The sequence below is a fragment of the Chlorocebus sabaeus genome, chromosome 2, assembly GCF_047675955.1.
Source record: "Chlorocebus sabaeus isolate Y175 chromosome 2, mChlSab1.0.hap1, whole genome shotgun sequence".
Lineage (NCBI taxonomy): Eukaryota > Metazoa > Chordata > Mammalia > Primates > Cercopithecidae > Chlorocebus > Chlorocebus sabaeus.
The window spans coordinates 13302294-13324743 of NC_132905.1; the positions used below are offsets into that span (position 1 = coordinate 13302294).

Consider the following 22450-nt stretch of genomic DNA (forward strand, 5'->3'; position numbering starts at 1 on the left):
CCTGCAATCTTGAGTCTCCTGGCAACACAGACACACACTTCCCACCACAGGAAGCTGCGATGGTTTTTCAGGGCTGGGCCACATGGGTCTCTCTCCACCTGTCCACACGGACTCCTGCCCCCAGCCCTCTTTAGGCTGATGCTGGGTCTCCTTGCACAGAATGCCCACATGGATGACGGGATGGGATTTGAGAACAAAGGTATCCCTGGAGCATCCATCCACACCATCCTCCCAACCTGCCTTCCCTGCCCGCAGCCACGATCCTCCACCCAGTGCCGAGCCACACCACATCCCTGGCCTCCCCATCTTTGCACAGGCTGGTCCCTCCGCCTGAATGCCCTCCTTCCCAATCTGTTGAATTCTTTGTTTCTCCTTCCAGTCCCAGATTCATTACCACCTGTTCTACAAAGCCTTCCCAATTTCCTAGGCAGGACTTAACACCCTGGCTCTGGAATCCCTTCACACCTTGACCTTACCTTCACGACAGCACTGTAGCATGGGATGGCACCAACTGGTACCCAAATCAGCCTTCCCACATACACTGGGGCTTGGTGGGGATGGAGATGGACTGAACTGTCTCTGCCTACTCAAGCTTATCACGGAGCCCATTCCTGGGAAAGTGCCCAATACAGCCAGGCGTGGTGGCTCACGCCTATAATCAATCCCAGCACTTTGGGAGGCTGAGGCGGGAGGACTGCTTGAGGCCAGGAGTTCGAGACCAGCCTGGTTCACATGGTAAAACCCCATCTCTCTACTAAAAAATACAAAAATTAGCCGGGCATGGTGGCACATGTTTGTAATCCCAGCTACTCGGGAGGCTGAGGCAGGAGAATCACTTGAACCCGGGAGGCAGAGGTTGCAGTGAGCTGAGATCGCATCATTGCACTCCAGCCTGGGGGACAGAGGGAGACTCTGTCTCGAAAGGAAGGAAGAAAGGAAATGAGGGAGGGAGGGAGGGAGGGAAAGACAGACAGACAGACAGAGAGAGAGAGAGAGAGAGAGAGAGAGAGAGAAAGAGCCCAATGCATGGTGGCAAAGAAAGGACAATCCAGGCTATTAAAAGCCTGTCTTGTTACTTGGCTCCCACCTGGACCCACATCTGAACATAAAACTTGACTCAAGAGAAGAAACCACATAGTTCCTCTTGGGATTTCCGCTGTGACCCTAGAAGTTGGGCTGAGGTCTGCTGAATATATAGGGATGACTCAGTGCCTGCTGTCTAGGGTGGCTTTGTGCCAGGCACAAAGGAAGGTGTTCAATGAACACCTGGGGCTGCTGTTACTGTTACTCCCTTGGGTTCTCACAAACATTCTCAGGGTCCGGACATGGTGCTTCTCAGGGACATAAACGCATACCACTGGGCCCAGGTGGGCAGGCTTCCTCCATTCTGGGGAGACACAGGGCTTGGTCACAACATGGAGCACTTTGGGCCTCCAGGCAGACACCTCAAGTCCAGGTTACTGGTTTGCCTCTAACAAGCTTGGGAGCTTCTAGAAAATTCTATCAGTGCTCCTGGGGGCTCCTCACCTGGCTGGCAGCAATCCTGGGAACACTGGGATCTAGAAACAATTTTTCTTTTCTTTTCTCTTTTTCTTTTTTTTTTTTTTTTTGAGACACAATCTTGATCTATCACCCAGGCTGGAGTGCAGTGGTGCAATCTCAGCTCACTGCAACCTCCGTCTTTTGGGTTCAAACGATTATCCTGCCTCAGCCTCCTGAGTAGCTGAGATTACAGGTGCCTGCAACCACACCAGCTAATTTTTGTATTTTTGGTAGAGCCAGGGCTTCACCATGTTGGTCAGGCTGATCTTGAACTCCTGAGCTCAGGTGATCTGCCTGCCTTGGCCTCCCAAAGTGCTGGGATTACAGGTGTGAGCCACTGCACCCAGCCTCTAGAGGCAATTTTTCTAGAGACTCTGGCTTGGAAGGCCTTGTCTTCTGGGCCATTGTCTTCCATCTTCCGCCTCAATCAGGCTAGGAGATTTGGGCCAACCAGGCAGAGGAGGAGGTAAAAGCAGAGAGAACAGAAAGATTCAGGAGGGAACTCAATGCCCAACTCCACTGCGGGCTGTGGCCCAGGCAAGAGGCTCCTCCTAGGCCTCACAGGCCTGAAGCCATTTCCTGGCTGTCTCCATGTTTGCACAGGGGACGGTGCAGAGCTGAGGAAAGTTAAATATAGTCTAGTGTCCCCGCTGAACGGCTCCCTGCATCGGTGCCCGAGAGTGCCACCTTGTGGTCCACTCCTGGCTCCTCTGCGGAATAAAAACCATCTCGGGGGAAGGACGAGATCAAGATGGCCGCCTCAGGAAGCACTTGGGGTAGAGAGAGAGAGAGAGAGAGAGAGAGAGATTGAGAGAGAGAGAGAGAGAAGTGTTTGCACGTGGTTTTCCTCTCAGCGCTGGCTGCTGCCCCATTCCTTCTGGTTGCTAACTCACCACCAAAATGGCTTCCCCAGAAAACTCCAGCAAGGGCCCGAAGTCTGGCCTGGGCCTAAATCCACGCCTCCCAGGCAGCCACTCACCAGGTCAGCCAGGCTGCAAAACTCTTCCAGCCTGAGGAGCATGCCCTCGATGGTCTCCTCCACCTCCTTCGCCTGAAAAAGAGACGACATCCGGGAGATTAGCAAGTGGTTTCCAGGGAGACAAACACTCTTCCTTTTTTTTTTAATTTTTTTTTTTAAGCAAACTAAGTCTTAGGATTATGTGCCCAGTTCCTGCTCGACCCCCTTCCACTGCCTCCTTTGAAAGAGCAATAAACGGGCAGCAGTCCTGGCACCCATCACAGAGGACTGGTTAAAGCCACCACGGCCTCTCCATTCTACACAGCTTTCAAAAGAGACAAGATCAACAAATACAGGAAATAAGCTACTCTTACCCTCCACATTGTACAGATGAGGCTCAGAGAGGTGGGGCGGCCTACTCAAGATCACAAGGTTAACAAACAGCGCGGGGCAAGAATCCTAATCCAGATGGAGTCTGCAGCCTCACAGCCTGCTCTAATAAACACAGTGGCCCCGGTGATACCCCGGAGAGGAAAAGCAAGCTGCAGACAGTGCCAGATACAAACCATACCCCATACCAAAAAAATGTCTCAGGCGGGCGGATCACCTGAGGTCAGGAGTTTGAGACCAGCCTGACCAACATGGTGAAACCCCATCTCTACTAAAAATACAAAAATTAGCCAGGCATGGTGGTATGTGCCCATAGTCACAGGCTGAGGCTGGAGAATCGCTTGAACCCGGGAGGCGGAGGCTGCAGTGAGCCGAGATCCCACCACTGCACTCCAGCCTGGGCAACAGAGCGAGACTCCATCTCAAAAAAAAAAAAAAAAGTACCTGTCTCCACAGAGAAAGGCCTGGAATGATATGTGCCAAACTGCTAATAGTTAAGAGATGTGCTTATACTAAAACAATTATTTGTTGTTTATCTGAAATTCACATTCAACTGGGCATCCCATAGTTTCTTTGGAAACCCTATTAATAGGGTTTACTTAGCCCTGGGCAGGAGGAGTTGGGAAAGGGACTCTGACAAGGGAAACTTGAATTTTTTATGTTATGTAAAGGGTCCGTGGCCAGGAGCAGTGGCTCATGCCTGTAGTCCCAACATTTTGGGAGGCCGAGGCAGGAAGATCACTGAAGTCCAGGAATTCGAGACCAGTCTGGGCAACATGGTGAGGCTCTGTCCCTTTAAAAAAAAAAAAAAAAAATTTGGCTGGGTGCAGTGGCTCACACCTGTAATCCCAGCACTTTGGGAGGCTGAGGCGGGTGGATCACGAGGTCAGGAGATCAAGACCATCCTAGCCAACATGGTAAAACCCCGTCTCTACTAAAAATATGAAAATTAGCCAAGTGTGGTGCACCCCTGTAGTCCCAGCTACTCAGGAGACTAAGGCAGGACAATCTCTTGAACCTGGGAGGTGGAGGCTGCAGTGAGCCACTGCACTCCAGCCTGGGCAACACAACGAGATTCCATCTCAAAAAAAAAAAAAAAAAAAATTAGCCAGGCATGGTGGTGCATGTCTGTAGTCCCAGCTACCCAGGAGGCTGAGGCTGCAGTGAGCAGTGATCGTACCACTGCACTCCAGGCTGGGCGACAGAGTGAGAACTTGTCTTTAAAAAAAAGAGAAGAAGAAAAAACACCCAGTCATCAGGCCGGACATTAAAATACATGAGTGAAGCAGGCCATCGGGCTTGTGGTGATCTCAGAGGTGCTCATCCAGTCCTCCAGCTGCTGGCCACTAGCCGCCATCAGGAAATGCAGGCCCAGAGCTACCAGATCTTCCATTTTCTAAGAGAAGCCAGAAATCCTAATTTGATAGGAAATGCCCCAATGTTAAAACATGGGAACACATTTAAAAAAATCCTTTAATGCTCCACAAATGAAGCCAATCACAAATGTGCAAAGGGTCTGCCAGTGTACAACTGCTTCATGCGCTTGTGTAAAAATTAGGGAAATAATTAGGGGTTTGGCCAGGTGTGGTGGCTCACGCCTGTAATCCCAACACTTTGGGAGGCCAAGGCAGGCCAATCATCCGAGGCTAGGAGTTTGAGACCAGCCTGACCAACATGGCGAAACCCCGTCTCTACTAAAAATACAAAACGTAACCGGATGCGATGGCATGCGTCTGTAGTCCCAGCTACTCAGGAGGCTGAGGCAAGAGGACTACTTGAACCCGGAAGGAGGAGGTTGCAGTGAGCCGAGATTGTGCCACTGTACTCCAGCCTGGGTGACAGAGCAAGATCTGTCTTAAAAAAAAAAAAAATAATAAATTAGGGTTTTTTTTCCTCCCAAGTATCTACTACTTTTACGACTTCTAAAATACCAGTTTCTGTTGTTATTTTTGTAATGGCCAGCATGCAGGAAGAAAGTTCACCCAGCACATGATCTGCTTTCCCTACCAGGCCACACCGTCCTGCTCCAGGGAGGCGTGTTCAGGGTTTCTGGGCAGGCCTCGTCCCTGCCTCCTGCACCTGAAGGCTCCCTCACCACCCACTTGTCCCCAGAGAACTGTTTATATAGCACCAGTTCCTGCTGCTTCCAGCATGAGCCATCTCCACCACAACAAAATAAACGACTGCGCAAAAAAACATCTTTCAGGCTGGAGTATAAATAGTACCCAGTTGCAATTTTAAACTCTGCAACCTTCATCTCACAGCTGGGACTATTTCTGTGCCTCAGTGCGGGAGAGGGGAGAGAAGACTCAGAAAAAGAAAGATCATCCCCTCACCCAACCCCCAAATTCAATTACAATGAGAAAATGTCATTATCGCACTAAGGGAGAAAGGATGGAGCCAAGAGGTCACTGTGGTGGGAGGAGAAGGTTGGTTATTCTTTCTGATCCAGGGGAAAGAGAGGAGTGGGGCACAGCGGGTGATGGAGAGATCCTGGGGCTGCAGGTGCTCATAATGCAGACCTGGGTCCAGACGCGCTTAAGAACACACAACCTGCATGGGAGGCCACGGAAGCCCACGCCCCAGCTGGGTGATGCCTCCTTCCCAAGATGTGTCTGCAGCGCTGTGCTTGTAGGAAGCGCATCGAAACCCATCCTGGCCCGCTCAGGAAGGGCGTGGCGTGGTCACGGCACTGCTGGGTTCACCTTACCCTCTGCCAGTCATGCAGCTGGAACCCAATGGCTTAACCTCTGCATTTCACTGCTGCTGGATCCCCTGTGACAGGAACCATCATGCCCGTTTGGCAGAATGCTCAGGAGGTTAACCCGACATCATAGATGTGGTTAACAGAGTGCTGACACACAATAGGTGCATGATAAGGGGTTGCTTTCCGCAGCTCAATTTCTTTTTTGTATTTTAATTTTTGTAGAGACAGGGGTCTCGCTATGTTGCCCAGGCTGGTCTCAAGCTCCTGGCCTCATGCAATCCTCCTGCCTCAGCCTCCCAAAGTGCTGAGATTATAGGCATGAGCCACTGCACCCACCCCATCTCTTTTACCATAGAAGAAAACCAAGGACTAGACACTGTATTTGAATTACTTCATTTACTTCTCACAAGAACCCTATGCAGTAGGTGCTACTATTTCCCTCTTTTTATGGATTGAGAAACAGAGGATCAGAGAGGTTAAGTCCCTTGCTCAAGCTCACACAGTTAATAAATATTGAAGCCAGAATTTGACCCTGAGCACTCTAACTCCAGAGCTAGAATGTGTAATAAGATGTTCTCTGGGGCTGGGTACAGTGGCTCACGGCTGTAATCTCAACACTGGGAGGCTGAGGCCAGAGGATCGCTTGAGCCCAGGAGTTCCAGTCCAGCTTGGGCAACAGGGGGAAAGTTTGTCTCTCTAAAAATAAAAAGAAAACTAGCTGGGCATGGTGGTGCACACCTGTGTGGTCTCGGCTACTTGAGAGGCAGAGGTGGGAGGGTCACTTGGACCTAGGAGGTTGAGCTGTGATGCGTCACTGCACTCCTGGGTGACAGAGCGAGATCATCTCAAAACAAAAACAAGATGCTCTTGGGGGAGGTTAGAAATGTGTCCCCTTCATTGCTGCTTGTCAGCTATAATCAGTCCTCCACCTCACTCCCTAGTACCTAGGGAGGTTCCCAAAAGCAGGAGGGAGCAAAGTGAGCATTTGCCGACTGTCTGGTCAGCAAAGGGAGAAACAAGCCCGACCAACCAACAGGAAGAAACATTCCCAACCAACAGGAAGGTGCTCAGGATAAGCCAGCCCACCATGCCCACAAATCATCCATGGGGCAATTTTCTCTCAAGATTATCCCCTAAGTGGCCTCAGAAATGAGAGTCCCACAGGCTGCAGCCCATGTGCCTTTTTAACCAGCCTGTGAGCTGATGAATGCCCTCGCTGTTCTCTGCAACCCCCTGGGCCTAAACTGCTCCACTCAGAGGGGAAGGAGGCGAGAGGCTCACTTTAAGTGACATTCAAGGAAGGACCAGTGGAGATGGTGAGTGTTGTTTTTTTTTTTTTTTAAACAAACACCTGCAAATCATGGTTTTCACTGTCTTTTCCCACATCCCCCCTTCTCACAAAGTGGCAGTGCAAACTTCCCAGCTGGGAATGCCCAGACATTGAAGAGGGGCTGGCCCTGCTCACCAAGGGTCTGGCACAAAAAAAAAAAAAAAAAAACACCCAAAAAGGTCCCCACCCATTATCTTCTCTAACTCAACAAATGGAAACTCCATCGTCCCCTTGCTCAGGCCAAATACTTCGGAGCACTCTCAACTCTTCTCTCCCACCTCCCACCCCAACCAATCTGCCAGCAAATCCTCTCAGTTCTACCTTCAAAATGTCACTACCCAAATCCAGCTACTTCACTCTCTCTGCCATACAACCAAGCACCATGGCGCACAGCACCACTGTCTCTTGCTAGGACTGGTGCAGTAGCCTGCTCACTGGTCCCAGCTTCCTGTTCTCACTGCCCTTCAATCTACTCTGTGCAGTCCTGTTAAAACAAAAGCCCTGGCTGGGCACAGTGACTCATGCCTGTAATCCCAGCACTTTGGGAGGCCGAGGCAGGCAGATCACGAGGTCAGGAGATCGAGACCATCCTGGCTAACACGGTGAAACCGCGTCTCTACTAAAAAATACAAAAAAATTAGCCGGGCGTGGTGGCGGGCGCCTGTAGTCCCAGCTACTCGGGAGGCTGAGGCAGGAGAATGGCGTGAACCTGGGAGGCAGAGCTTGCAGTGAGCCAAGATCGCGCCACTGTACTCCAGCCTGGGCGACAGAGTGAGACTCCGTCTCAAAAAAAAACAAAAAACAAAAAAACCAAAAGCCCTCCCTGCCCCAGATCCTCCACTGTACCACTTTGCACTCACAGGGATGGCTGCAATCACAAAAATGGAAAATGATGAGGGCTGGCAAGGATGTGGAGGAATTGGAAGCCTCACGCACTGCTGGTGGGAAGGGTACAATTGTGCAGCTGCTCTGAAAACCAGTCCAGCATCTCCTCAGAAGGAACACAGAGTCACCTTATGATCAAGCAATATGCCCACCACTTTGTCCCAAAACTTTGGGAGGCCGAGGCAGGCAGATCACTTAAGCGCAGGAGTTCAAGACCATCCTGGGCAACACAGTGAGACACCGTCTCTACAAAAAAAAAAAAAAAAAAAAAATTAGCCGGACATGGTGGCACGTGCCTGTATTCCCAGCTACTTAGGAGGCTGGGGTGGGAGAAGCACTTGAGCCCAGAAGATCAAGGCTGCTGTGAGCCATGATGGCACCACTGCACTCCAGCCTGGATGACAAAGCAAGACCCTATCTCAAAAAAATGAATAAATAAAAATAAATAAATAAAAATAAATAAAAAAGAAATGAAAACATATGCTCTCACAAAAACTTGTAACATATTCATGACAGTCAAAAAGTAGAAAAGGCTAGGTGTGGTGGCTCACGCCTGTAATCTCAACACTTTGGGAGGCCAAGGCAGGCAGGTCACTTGAGGTTAGGAGTTCGAGATCAGCCTGGCCAACATGGCGAAACCCCGTCTCTACTAAAACTACAAAAATGAGCCGGGTGTAGTGGCACAAGCCTGTAGTCCCAGCTACTTGGGAGGCTGAGGCACAGAATTGCTTGGGGAACCCGGGAGGCGGAATTTGCAGTGAGCTAAGATTGTGCCACCCCGCTCTAGCCTGGGAGACAGGGTAAGACTCCATCTCAATTAAAAAAAAAAAAAAAAAAGTGTAAACAATCCAATGTCCTTAAAGTGACGAATGAACAAACAAAATGTGGTGTATCCATAAAATAGAGTATCATTTGTCCACAAAAAGTAATGGAGCACCGGCACGCACTACAACATGGATGATCCTTGCAAACATGATGCTAAGTGAGAGAAGCCAGGCACAAAAGGTCACGCATGACATGATTCCACTTATAAGAAATGTCCAGGCTTGGCACAGTGGCTCACGCCTGTAATCCCAGCACTTTGGAAGGCCAAGGCAGGCAAATCACTTGAGATCAGGAGTTTGAGACCAGCCTGGCCAATATGGCAAAACCCTGTCTCTACTAAAACTACAAAAATTAGCCAGGCGTGGTGGCATGAGCCTGTAGTCCCAACTACTTGGGAGGCTAAGACACAAGAATCGCTTGAACCCTGGAGGTGGAGGTTGCAGTGAGCCAAGATCGTGCCACTGCACTCCAGCCTGGGCAAAAGAGCAAGACTCCATCTAGAAAGAAAAGAAGGAAGGGAGGGAGGGGAGGAAATGTCCAGAGATAGGCAAATCCACAGAGACAGAAAGAAATAGATTCGTGGTTGCCCCTCTGCATGGAGTGGCAGGGAGAGGAGAAGAGGGAATAACTGCTAATGGTGATGGGGTTTCTTTTTTGGGTCATAGAAATGTTCTGGAATTAGGTCATGGTGATGTCTGCACAACACAGTAAATATACTAAAAGCCAACAAACTATAAACTTTAAAATCATACATTTATACATGAATTATATACCAATTGTTTTTTTTCTTAGAGACAGGGTCTCATTCTGTCATCCAGGCTAGAGTGCAGTGGTAGGACCATAGCTCACTGCAGCCTCCAACTCCTGGGCCCCAGGGATCCTCCCGCCTCAGCTTCATGAGTAGCTGGGACTACAGATGGGCACCACCATGCCTGGCTTCAATTTTTTTAAGAGTCCCCCCTCATCTTCCACCCACTCAGAAAACACCTAATGGGGGCCTCCCCAGCCCTACCCCATCTGGAGCCTCTGCCTCCCCCTGATCTCACTGCCTGTTGCTTATCCCCACCCACAACACTAGCCACAGCCTCACCGCAGGGCCTTTGCACCTGCTGTTCCCTTTACTGGTGAAAGTTGTCTCTCACTTCCTTCTAGCTTTTGCTCAAATATTTCTTCCAGGTGAGGCTTTCCCTGACCCTGTAGCTCCCCTACTCCCAGTCCTCCTGCCCCAATTTACTTTTCTCTTTAGCATTTATCACCATCTAATATACTATCTATTTTTCTCAACTTGTTTCCTGTCATCTTCCCCACCAGAATGAAACCTCTGGGGGACACAGGTTTTTGTCTGTTTTATTTGTCTTTCAATTCCCAGAGCCTAGAACAAAGTCTGGCAAATAATAAGTACTTGTGTTTCAAAGGTGGCCCGCCAACTCCCTCCCATCCCACATGTGCTTTTGCAAAAGGACCTTGCAGCTCCTCCATTGAAGAGGTGGGATCCAATCCTTCCCACCCCTGAATCTGGGCTTGCCTGTGACTGCTTAGATCAATAGGATGTGATGGGAGCAAGACTCTGTGACTCCCAGGTCTAGGCCTCAAGAGACCTCAAAGCTTCTGATTCACCCTCCGCGAAGCCAGAAGCCACATAAGAAGTTCAAGCAGTACCACAGGGCAACTAGATTCAATAATAACTTAACTGTACATTTTAAAATAAGTTAGAGATCCTAGCCAGAGCAATCAGACAAGAGAAAGAAATAAAGGGCATCCAAACTGGTAAAGAGGAAGTCAAACTGTTACCATTTGCTGATGACATGATCGTATACCTAGAAAACCCTAAAGACTCCTCCAAAAAGCTCCTACAACTGGTGAATGAATTCAGCAAAGTTTCAGGATATAAAAACCAATGTACACAAATCAGTAGACTGCTGTACACCAACTGCAACCAAACTGAGAATCAAATCAAGAACTCAACTTCTTTTGCAACAGCTGCAAAAATTAAATTTTTAGGAATTTAACCAAGGAGGTAAAAGACTTCTACAAAGAAAACTACGAAACACTGATGAAGGAAATCATTGACAACACAAACAAATGGAAACACATCCCATGCTCATGGATGGGTAGAATCAATATTGTGAAAATGACCATACCGCCAAAAGCAATCTACAAATTAAATGCAATTCCCATCAAAATACCACCATTGTTCTTCACGAACTAGAAAAAAACAATCCTAAAATTCATATGGAACCAAAGAAGAGCCTGCACAGCCAAAGCAAAACTAAACAAAAAGAACAAATCTGGAGGCATCACGTTACCTGATTTCAAAATATACTATAAAGGCTGGGCGCGGTGGCTCACGCCTGTAATCCCAGCACTTTGGGAGGCTGAGGCAGGTGGATTGCTTGAGGTCAGGAGTTCAAGACTAGCCTGGCCAACATGGTGAAACCACGTCTCTACTAAAATACAAAAATCAGCCAGCCGTGGTAGCGCACGCCTGTAATCCCAGCTACTGGGGAGGCTGAAGCAGGAGAATCGCTTGAACCCAGGAGGTGGATGTTGCAGTGAGCCGAGATCGCGCCATTGCACTCCAGCCTGGGCAACAAGAGTGAAACTCCGTTTCAAACAATAAAAAAAAAAAATTGAAAAAAAATTTTAAAAATAGGCATATAGGCCAATGGAACAGAACAGAGACCCAGAAATAAACCCAAATACTTACAGCCAACTGATCTTTGACAAAGCAAACAAAAACACAAAGTGGAGAAAGGACACCCTTTTCAACAAATGGTGCTGGGACAACCGGCCAGCCACATGTAGGAGAATGAAACTGGATCCTCATCTCTCACCTTAAACAAAAAATCAACTCAAGATGGATCAAACACTTAAATCTAAGACCTGAAACCATAAAAATTCTAGAAGATAACATTGGAAAAACCCTTCTAGACATTGGCTTAGGCAAAGACTTCATGACCAAGACCCCAAAAGCAAATGCAATAAAAACAAAGATAAATAGATGGGACTTAATTAAACTAAAAAGCTTCTGCACAGCAAAAGAAATAATCAGCAGAGTAAACAGACAAACCACAGAGTGGGAGAAAATCTCCACAATCTATGCATCTGACAAGGGATTAACATCCAGAATACTAAGCAAGAAAAAACAGTCCCATCAAAAAGTGGGCTGAGGACAATTCTCAAAACAAGATATACAAGTGGCCAGCAAACATATGAAAAAATGCTCAACATCACTAATGATCAAGGAAATGCAAATCAAAACCACAATGCGATACTACCTTACTCCTGCAAGAATGGCCATAATCAAAAAATCATAGATGTTGGCATGGATGCGGTGAAAAGAAACACTTTTACACTGTTAGTGGGAATGTAAACACTTCTACGCTGTTAGCGGGGATGTAAACTAGTACAATCACTATGGAAAACAGTGTGGAGATTCCTTAAAGAACTAAAAGTAGATCTACCATTTGATCCAGCAATCCCACCCCTGGGTATCTTGAAGTCATTATATGAAAAGACACTTGCACATGCATGTTTATTGCACCACAATTAGCAATTGCAAAACAATGGAACCAGCCCAAATGCCTATTAGTCAACAAATGGATAAAGAATATGTGGCATATATACATATAGATATCATGGAACACAACTCAATCATAAAAAGAAACGAAACGATGGCATTGGCAGCAGCCTGGATGGAAATGGAGACCATTATTCAAGTGAAGTAACTCAGAAATGGAAAAGCAAGCATCATATGTTCTCACTTGTTAAGTGGGAGCTAAGCTGTGAGGATGCAAAGGCATACAAATGATACAACAGACTTTGGGGACTTAGGAGAAAGTGTGGGAGGTAGGTGAGGGATAAAAGACTGCACATTGGTTACCGTGTACTCTACTTAGGTGATGGTTGCTGCACCAAAATCTCAGAAACCACTAAAGAACTTATTCACGTAACCAAACACCACCTGTTCCCCAAAAACCTACTGAAATTAAAAAATAAAATTACTTAAAGTCCAGGCATAGTGGCCCATGCCTGTAATCCCAGCACTTTAGAAGGCTGAGGCAGGCAGATCACTTGAGATCAGGAGTTCAAGACCAGCCTGGGCAACATGGTGAAACCCCATCTCTACAAAAAAAGAAAAAAAAAATACAAAAATTAGCTGGGTGTGGTGACACATGCCTGCAGTCCCAGCTACCTGGGAGGCTGGGGTGGAAGGATCGCTTGAGGCCAGGAAGTGGAGGGCGCAGTGAGCAAAGATTCTGTCACTGCACTCCAGCCTAGGTGACAGAGTGAGGTCCTGTCTCAAAAAAAGAAAATAATGTAACATAAAGAGTATAATTGGGCTGGGTGTGGTGGCTCATGCCTGTAATCTCAGTACTTTTTGAGGCCGAGGCAGGCAGATCACCTGAGGTCAGGAGTTCAAGACCAATCTGGCCAACATGGTGAAACCCCGTCTCTACTAAAAATACAAAAATTAGCCACGTGTGGTGGTGTGCGCCTGTAATCCCAGCTATTTGGGAGGCTGAGGCACAAGAATCATTTGAACCCAAGAGGTGGAGGTTGCAGTGAGCCAAGATCATGCCACTGCGCTCCAGCCTGGGCAACAGAGTGAGACTCAGTCTCAAAAAAAAAAGAGTATAATTGGACTGTTTGTAACTCAAAGGATAAATGCTTGAGGGGATGGATAGCCCATTCTCCATGATGTGCTTATTTCACATTGCACGCCTGTATCCAAACCTCTCATGTACCCCCTGAATATATATACCTACTATGTACCCCCAAAAATTAAAAATAAAAATAATAAAATGTAAGAAAAAAAGAAGTCCAGGCAACTCTTCCGTAAAAGCCAGTGAGCGAGGCCCTAGAGGTTGAGAGGTCACATGGAGGAGAACTGAGATGCCCTAGCCAACAGCCAGCACCAACTGCTAGACACACGGGTAAGGCCATGCTGGACTGCCAGGGTGGCCAATCCTCCAGCTGAACGCAGTCCATGCATGAACCCTATGAAATGGCAGTTGCTTGAAACTGCTAAGGTTTGGGGTAGTTTGCTACCCAGTGATCGGTAATCAGTACAGTGCTCATGAATATTCATTGTAGAAAAGAGAGAAAGATGAAAGGGAGAAAGAGAGAGGAGGGAAGGGAGGATGTGTACTGCCTGGAAGAGGTGTGGCCTGAGAACAGCAGCCTGGGCGGCGTGTTAGACCCAGCCTTGCATTTCATGCTGTGTGGTCTCAGCTGCACCTCTGACCGTCCCTGTGCTTCTGACTCCCCATTTGAAAATGATGAGAAAAACAATCCACAGACTCTGTCTCATGACAGAAGCTAAGGAAGTCTACTAAGTCACTTCTCTGGGTCACTCCCAGTGAGACGCCACCTCCCTTTAAAAGGACCCTGCTAGGGTCTCCAAACTCAAACGACACCGAAGCCATGCAGGTAATAAATACCAGAGAAGTGGGCTGTGCTGAAGACTGTTTTCTGCAAACTGTTTATTTTCAGTTTCCCACTTTTTTTTTTTTTTTTTTTTTTTTTTGAGACGGAGTCTCGCTCTGTCACCCAGGCTGGAGTGCAGTGGCGCAATCTCAACTCACTGCAACCACTGCCTCCTGGGTTCAAGCGATTTTCCTACCTCAGAGCCTCCTAAGTAGCTGGGACTACAAGAGCACACCACCACGCCTAAGTTTTGTATTTTTAGAAGAGATGGAGTTTCACCATGTTGGCCAGGCTGGTCTTGAACTACTAACCTCAGGTGGTCCACCCGCCTCGGCCTCCCAAAGTGCTGGGATTACAGGCATGAGCCACCACTATGACCGGTTTCCCACTTTTGACAGAGAGATTTCACTTCTAAGAAAAATAGCAGTGCAGGTGGGATTATAAAGAGCAGCTGATGTTCAGCCTCCAGGTCAGGGAGACAACAGGGAGGGGTGGAGGCTGTAGCAAACAGAAGACCACAGGCTCTATTTAAATGGGGTGGCTGCTACTGGGCCCCAGCTTGTGCCAGGTAGGGATGTGCCAACCCTGCTTTGTTCAAGACAAATGGCAATCCAGATGTTTATGCAAATTCTCTCCGTTTGAAAATGCTCAAAACTAGCCTGATAAGTTAAAAAACACTATGACGGCCAAATAAAACTGTCTGTGGGCTGAATGTGGCCTTCAAGCCTCTGGCCAATCTGTGTTTTTAAAACACAAACACACGTGAAATACCAGAACAGGCAAATCTACAGAGATGGAAAGGATATTCGTGGTGGGGGGTTGAGGAATGACAGATAACGGTGCAGTGTTTCTTTTTGGGGTCATAAAAATGTTCTAAAATTGGTTGTGGTTGATGGTTGTACAACTCTGTGAATATCCTAAAAGCCATTACATTATACACTTTAAAAAGGTGAATTGTATGTATGCAAATCACATCTCAATAATGCTGCTTACACACACACCCAGAAGAATCTTAGCATAGCAAGGTCCATTCAGCCCAGGCAGAAAAAGCATCCTCATCTCTATGCACAAGATGAAAGGGATGAAATGAACGTTGAAAGATCCTGGAAGCCAGGGAGCAAAGGAAGTGATTCGCTGAGTAGCATTAGATTTGAACTGCAAACCAGGAAGGAGCTGGTGGGTTAAACAATGACCCACCGCCCAGAGAAGAAACTCAGGAACTCTTTCCTCTCAGGTCCCCAAAGCAAGACAGAGTTCCCATCCTGGTCCCGAAAGGACCCTTGATCTTGAGGTTTGAGGTTTGAGTGTCCAGAAAGGGCTGACTACTCCGCTCTAAAGTCGTGCAGACCCTGACTTCCAGGAAGGTTAATTTGGCAACAGTAACCAACATTTAAAATGCAGGTGCAGTCTATGGCCATACTGCCCTAACCACTCAATCTTGTCTAAAATGCATGTGCCCTTAGACACAGTAATACACCTCCTAGGTATTTATCCTACATATTTGCATAAATGCAAAATGACGTATGTGCAGAGATATTTATTGCAGGATGCTTTGTGACAGCAAAAAATTCCACATAACTTAAATGTCTGTCAACAGAGGAATGGTTACCTAAAGTGTCATTCAGACAGACAATGAAATTCTGTCTAACTGCTGAAAATAATCAGGTAAATCCTGTGCATTAATATAAAAAGATCTCGAAAAATGCGTGAAAAAAGCATGAGGCCGGGTGCAGTGGCACAGTGGCTCACACCTATAATCCCAGCACTTTGGGAGGCCCAGGTGGGCAGATCACTTGAGGTCAGGAGTTCGAGATCAGCCTGGCCAACATGGTGAAACCCGTCTCCACTAAAAATACAAAAATTAGCCAGGTGTGGTGGCACACGCCTGTTATCCCAGCTACTCGGGAGACTGAGGCACAAGAATCACTTGAACCTGGGAGCCGAGATCACGCCACTGCACTCCAGCCTGGGTGACGGAGTGAGACTCCATTTCAAAAAAAAAAAAAAAAAAGCTTAATGCAGAGAGGGGAGGTGGCAGGAGGTAGGGACTTCCCTGTCCTACCTGCCCAGAAGGGGGACACAGGAAATGACCGGGCTCTGCAGGAGGAGCACGGGGCTGAGGACGGGAGGAGGCAGGCAGGGCTTTCTCATCCCTCCGTGGCCACAGGGTCTTTCGGATTTGTAACATGTACATACATTTTTAAATCTTTAAGACAAAAGTTTTTAAAAAAACAAAACCAGCTAAGTGTGGTAGCTGACACCTGTAATTCCAGCACTTTGGGAGGCTGAGGTGGGAGGACTGCTTAAGCCTCCTGATACAGGGAGATCCTGTCTCTAAAAAAAAAAATTATTTAAAAAGATTTAAAAAATAGAAAAAAAAAAAAAAACTCCAATTTACTTTATTTTTTACTTTTTTTTTTTTTTTTTTTTTTTTTTTGAGACAGAGTCTCACTCTGTTGCCCAGGCTGGAGTGCAGTGGTGTGATCTCAGCTCACTGCACCCTCCGCCTCCCAGGCTCAAATGATTCTCCTGCCTCAGCGTCCTGAGTAGCTGGGATTACAGGCACGTGCCACCACGCTTGGCTAAGTTTTGTTTTTTTAGTAGAGACAGGGTTTCGCCATGTCGGCCAGGCTGGTCTTCAACTCTTGACCTGAGGTGATCCACCCGCCTCGGCCTCAAAAAGTGCTGGGATGACAGGCGCGAGCCACCGCACCCGGCTCCAATTTACTTTAAAAAAAAAAAACAACCACAAGCCATATTCCCCACCACAGCTGCAGCAAAGGAATAAATTCAGATCCTAAAACAGCTTAAGAGAACTGGTGGCTCGTTGAGACCATGTCATGGTTGCCCCCAGCATGCACAGGTGCAGCGAGTGAACACCGGGCTTCCACGCCTATGTAAGGCAGAGCTGGTGAGTGAAAATCCCTGCTCTTCAGCCCAGTTGGAGGGCTGAAATTGCCCACTTCCAAGCATGGCATACAACTGTTACTCATGCAAGTGTAACCCATGCAAGTGGGTCACCCCAAATGCAAGACCCCAAGGACCAAGACACCTCTCATGCCACCTTTCACAGTATCTGCACGCAGTACCTGCTCAATAAAGGTCTGTACAATGAACAAATGATCGTAGCTAATGCTCCCAGACCACCTAAAATGGGCAGAACCCTGCTAGAAGACCACAGTATGGGATGAGAAGGCAGGCTGGACAAGGCAGGGAGCGAGGCACTGGACACAGCCCCCAGATCTGCACCAGCCCAGGGGGCTCCAGAGCCCACGTCCTCCCACCTCTCTGCCCTGTCTGACCAGGGCAGGGTGTTGGGGGTTCACACACCTGTAAGGGATGTGTCCTTAACCAAGAGGCACCAAGCACTGAGGACACAGCAGCAAGCAGGACAGCTGAGGTCCCTGCCCTCAGGAGTCTGACGCTGGAGGTGGGGCACTCGCAGACACTGGAGTGGATTCCACATCCATGGACATGAGCCTGCGACCCCAGCAGGGTCCAGGCCAGGACAGGTGGGCAGTCCCAACCAAGCTGGCCGTCAGAATCATCTGGGGTGGAGGTGGTGTTTAGAAGTCCAGATCCCCTGGCTGGGCGCAGTGGCTCATGCCTGTAATCCCAGCACTTTGGGAGGCCAAGGTAGGCAGATCAGCTGAGGGCAGGAGTTTAAGACCAGCCTGACCAATGTGGTAAAACCCCATCTCTACCAAAAATACAAAATTAGCCGGATGTGGTGGCAGGTGCCTGTAATCCCAGCTATTTGGGAGGCTGAAGCAAGATAATCGCTTGAACCTGGGAGGCAGAGGTTGCAGTGAGCTGAGATTGCGCCATTGTACTCCAGCCTGGGCAACAAGAGCGAAACTCTTGTCTCAAAAAAAAAAAAAAAAAAAAGGGGGGTCCACATCCCTATGCCTGCATGCCTGCTAAATAATCCGTTATTATAATCCACCTCTCTCTATAATCCATTTTCCACCAGCCCCCAGAGTGATTTTCCAACAGACCAATCAGACCAGGAAACTTCCAGGCTTAAAATCCTCCGGGAGAGATTTTATAATTCCAGTGACCAGCCTGCACCCACATCAATTAAATCAGAATACTCAAGGATGGGGCAGGCAATCAGTATTTTTCTTTCTTTTTTTTTTTTTTGGAGTCTAGCTCACTCTGTCCCCAGGGCTGAAGTACAGTGGCGCGATCACAGCTCACAAGCTGGGACTACAGGCGTGTGCCACCACGCCTGGCTAATTTATTATTTTATTTTGTAGAGATGTGGTCTTGCTATACTGCCCAGGCTGGTCTCGATCTCCTGAGCTTAACCAATCCTCTCGCTTCAGCCTCCCAAAGTGCTGGGATTGGAGGCATGAGATACTGCATCTGACCCCAGCGAGTATTTTTGCATCCTCAAAGGATGCCAAAGTTTGTAAAGTTTGAGAACTATAATCTGTATTACTGCTGAACCACGCCCATACCCTACCCCACCCGAGAAACTGATTTAATTGAATCTCCTGTTTACAGATGCATGAAAATACATATTTTTTGCCTTCTGTTTTTATTTACAGAAGACGGCAGCGCACACACACGCCCCTTGCACCTCTCACTCAGCACTCTGTGGTGAATGCTGCTGTGCACGGGCACAAGTAGCGCTGACTCCTGCCACAGCCGCTACTGCGCCACTCATCAGAAGCAATGCTATGGCACTGGCCCGCACTGATGGGCACTGGGCTGTTTCCAATCTTTGGGAACGTGTTTTGTTTTGTTTTTGAGACAGAGTCTTGCTCTGTCACCCAGGCTGGAGTGCAGTGGCACGATCTTGGCTCACTGCAACCTCCACATTCTGGGTTCGAGCGATTCTCATGCCCCCGCCTCCCGAGTAGCTGGGACTATAGGTGCACACCCCCACACCTGGCTAATTTTTGTATTTTTTGTAGAGACTGGGTTTTGCCATGTTGGCCAGGCTGGTTTCAAACTCCTGGCCTCAAGTGATTGTCCGCCTCAGCCTCCCAAAGTGCTGGGATTACAGGCGGTGTGAGCCACCACGGCCAGTCAATGTGTTTTGTTTTGCTTGTTGAGATGGAGAGTCGCTCTGTCGCCCAGGCTGGAGTGCAGTGGCACAATCTCGGCTCACTGCAAACTCTGCTTCCCGAGATCAAATGATTCTCCTGCCTCAACCTCCCAAATAGCTAGGATTACCAGTGCTCACCACCACGCCTGGCTTTTTTTTTTTTTTTTTTTTTTTTTTTTTAGTAGAGATAAGGATTCACCATGTTCGCCAGGCTGATCTCAAACTCCTAACCTCAACTGATCCACCCGCCTCGGCTTCCCAAAGTGCTGGGATTACAGGCGTGTGCCAACATGCCTGGCCTAACATGTTTAAGGCTTCTGTGTGACGCTGAGGGTCGGCCAGATGGGAAACCTTCATCCAAGGCTCTAGGCAGACCCTCACCCAAAGCAAGACCACGTCCTTTGATGAGGCTGCCAGAGTCCTGAGGAAGGCTCCTTCCACTCCTGGGCAGGTTTTGTGGGTAGAAAGTCAGGCACATCTGAGAAAAGCTGCCTCTCCCAGCACATGCCTTGTCCCTGGCTCCTCATGCCCCAGAAGGTTCTGATGAAGGGAGGCGGCCAGCCGGTCCTTGTCTACCTGGATGGCGCAGCACCCATCTCTGGTCTCCCTGCTGCCGCTGCGGTCCCCCAGTACATTCTAGCACCACAGCCACATGGCCATGAATCTTTTCATTTATTATGTTTGAGACAGGGTCTTGCTCTGTCACCCAGGCTAGAGTGTAGCCTCAAACTTCTGCACTCAAGTGATCCTCTTACCTCAGCCTCCCAAAGTGCTGGGACTACAGACATGAGCTATCACGCCTAGCACAAGTTGACAAATCAGAACCTGTCGTTTATGCGTTACCCTGGAACAGAATTCAGATTCCTCCCCTGGGGACCTAGGCCCTGGTGTGGCCCTACCTCCCTCAACGCCCCTGTGGTCACTGAGGTCCCTCCACTCAGGTACCTCCCAGTCCCTCATCTTTCCCCTGTGACCGGGCATCTGCTGTCACATCTTTGCCCTCCGGTCCTTCCCATCCTCTTTCCCCTCAGTCCCTATAACCCCTCAGGTGTCTCCTGCATGGCATTTATCATCATTTAGTCACTCTGTTTGTCACTAGTCTGCTTATCTTCCTCCCCACCTGCAACACCAGGTACCATGCCTATCTTGCTGGTCTCGCCCAGTGCCTACAGCAGAATGGCACAATGCAGGTTTGCCATACAATTTAAGGAACTGGCCAGGTGCGGTGGCTCATGCCTGTAATCCAGCACTTTGGGAGGCTGAGGTGGGCAGATTGCTTGAGCCCAGGAATTCAAGACCAGCCTGAGCAACATAGCAAGACCCCATCTCAAAACAAAATTTAAGGAATAAATAGTGGAATTACATCTTTGAGACAGTGGACCATACCCTGGAATCCCCCTAACAGATTTTTTTTTTTTTTTTTGACAGAGTCTCGCTCTTGTTGCCCAGGCTGGAGTGCAGGGGCACAATCTCAGCTCACTGCAACCTCCAACCTCCACTTCTCAGATTCAAGCAATTCTGCCTCAGTCATCCAAGTAGCTGAGATTACAGGCACCTGCCACCATGCACAACTAGTTTTGTATTTTTAGTAGAGACGGAGTTTCACCATGTTGGCCAGCCTGGTCTCAAACTCCTGACCTCAAGTGATCCACCCATCTTGGCCTCCCAAAGTGCTAGAATTATAGGCGTGAGCCACCACGCCCAGCCCCCAACCATGGACTTCTAATCCAGCATCCCAAACTTGAATGCCCAAAGGGGACCAGCAGGTCACACAAGGATGAGACATGTTGGCAAGTTTCCCATGGGTGCATCATGTTTGCAGGTTGGAAGTAATATTCTTAGCTTATGCAAAGAAAACTCTTCTCCTACATTTTTATTGAAACTGAAGGCCATCTTTGGCTAATTTACATTTTTCTACTTTTGTCCAGGTACAGAGTTTGGAGAAATATTTCTCTTTTCTCTCATTCTGACTATAGAAAAATCAAAAGTTCGCCAGGTGCGGAGGCTCACGCCTGTAATCCTAACACTTTGGGAGGCTGAGGCAGGTGGATCACCTGAGGTCAGAGGTTACAGACCAGCCTGGCCAACATGGTGTAACTCTGTCTCTGCTAAAAATACAAAAATTAGCTGGGCGTGGTGGTGCATACCTGTAATCCCAGCTACTCGGGAGGCTGAGGCAGGAGAATCGTTTGAACCCAGGAGGCAGAGGTTGCAGTGAGCTGAGATTGCGCCACTGCACTCCAGCCTGGGTGACAAGAGCAAGACTCTGTTTCAAAAAAAAGGGGAAGTTCAAACCAGAAAGAGGGGTGGCAGGGAACTGGTTGAACAGAAAACCCGAGGCCCAGGAAATAGTAACTCACCTGCCAACCCAGCTCAAGGCACCCCCCCTCAGCAGCTCCTCCATCTGGGGAAAGCAGTGTGAAGTCCAGGGAGAGCTTGTGTGCCCTCACTTGCCCCATCTCCTGCTGCTCTGCCTCCCACAGTTGCTCTTTTCTCCACCCCCAAAAACCCCCTGCTTCGTCCCATCCCGGGGCTTTTGCAAGAACTGTTCTTTCTGCCTGGGATATTTTTCTCCTCAGCCAGCCAACTCCTATTTAGGCTCAGGGCTCATCCTAAGACAATGCTGCCTCAGGGAAGACCTCCATGACTGCACCCAGACAATAACTTTCTGTTCACCCTCCTGAGTCTCTGCACACACAGGTGCCCTATCACACATCCACCCATGTCGTGTGCTTTGTAGCATTCGTTACAATTTAGAGGTCTTGCTACGGTTTCATTTTGTTTTCTTTTTTGAGATGGGTCTCCCTCTGTCGCCCAGGCTGGAGTGCAGCGATGCGATCTCAGCTCACTGCAACCTCCATCTCCCAGGACCCAGGTGATCTTCCCACCTCGGCCTCTCTAGTAGCTGGGACCACGGGCACATACCACCACGCCCAGCTAATTTTTGTAGAGATGGGATTCTGCCATGTTGCCCAGGCTGGTCTCGAACTCCTGGCACAAAGGATCCGCCCACCTCAGCCTCCCAAAGTGCTAGGATTACAGGCGTGAGCCACTGTGTCTGGCCTTGTTATGTGTTTACTGTCTGGCAGGGCCACGGGGGAAGGGCTCTGTGTGTCTGCCTGTGGCGTCCCCAGCTCCAGGAAAGACTTGGCACATACGGAGGCTGAAGGTGCTCAATGAAGCAGGCCCCACTTCACTGGGAGGCCCAGGCCCCCTAAGGCTGGGGTTGGCTGGACTGAGATTTCTACTGCTCCACGGAAGAGGCGAAAGTGCCCCTGGGAGACAGGCTGGTGGGAGGAGGCTGCTGTCCAGGCCTGTTCGCAAACC

At 48.7% G+C, this 22450-nt stretch overlaps 1 protein-coding gene across 3 annotated transcripts in view; it reads right to left on the minus strand.

Annotated features, from left to right (window-relative positions):
- BCAS4 (breast carcinoma amplified sequence 4) overlaps positions 1–22450 on the minus strand; it is an 84589-nt gene that overhangs the window by 56829 nt on the left and 5310 nt on the right. For all 3 annotated transcript variants that reach the window (XM_008014138.3, XM_073005832.1, XM_008014130.3), the window contains exon 2: positions 2522–2593. In XM_008014138.3, coding sequence (XP_008012329.1) covers positions 2522–2593 — 72 coding nt within the window. The remainder of the gene's footprint in view (positions 1–2521; positions 2594–22450) is intronic.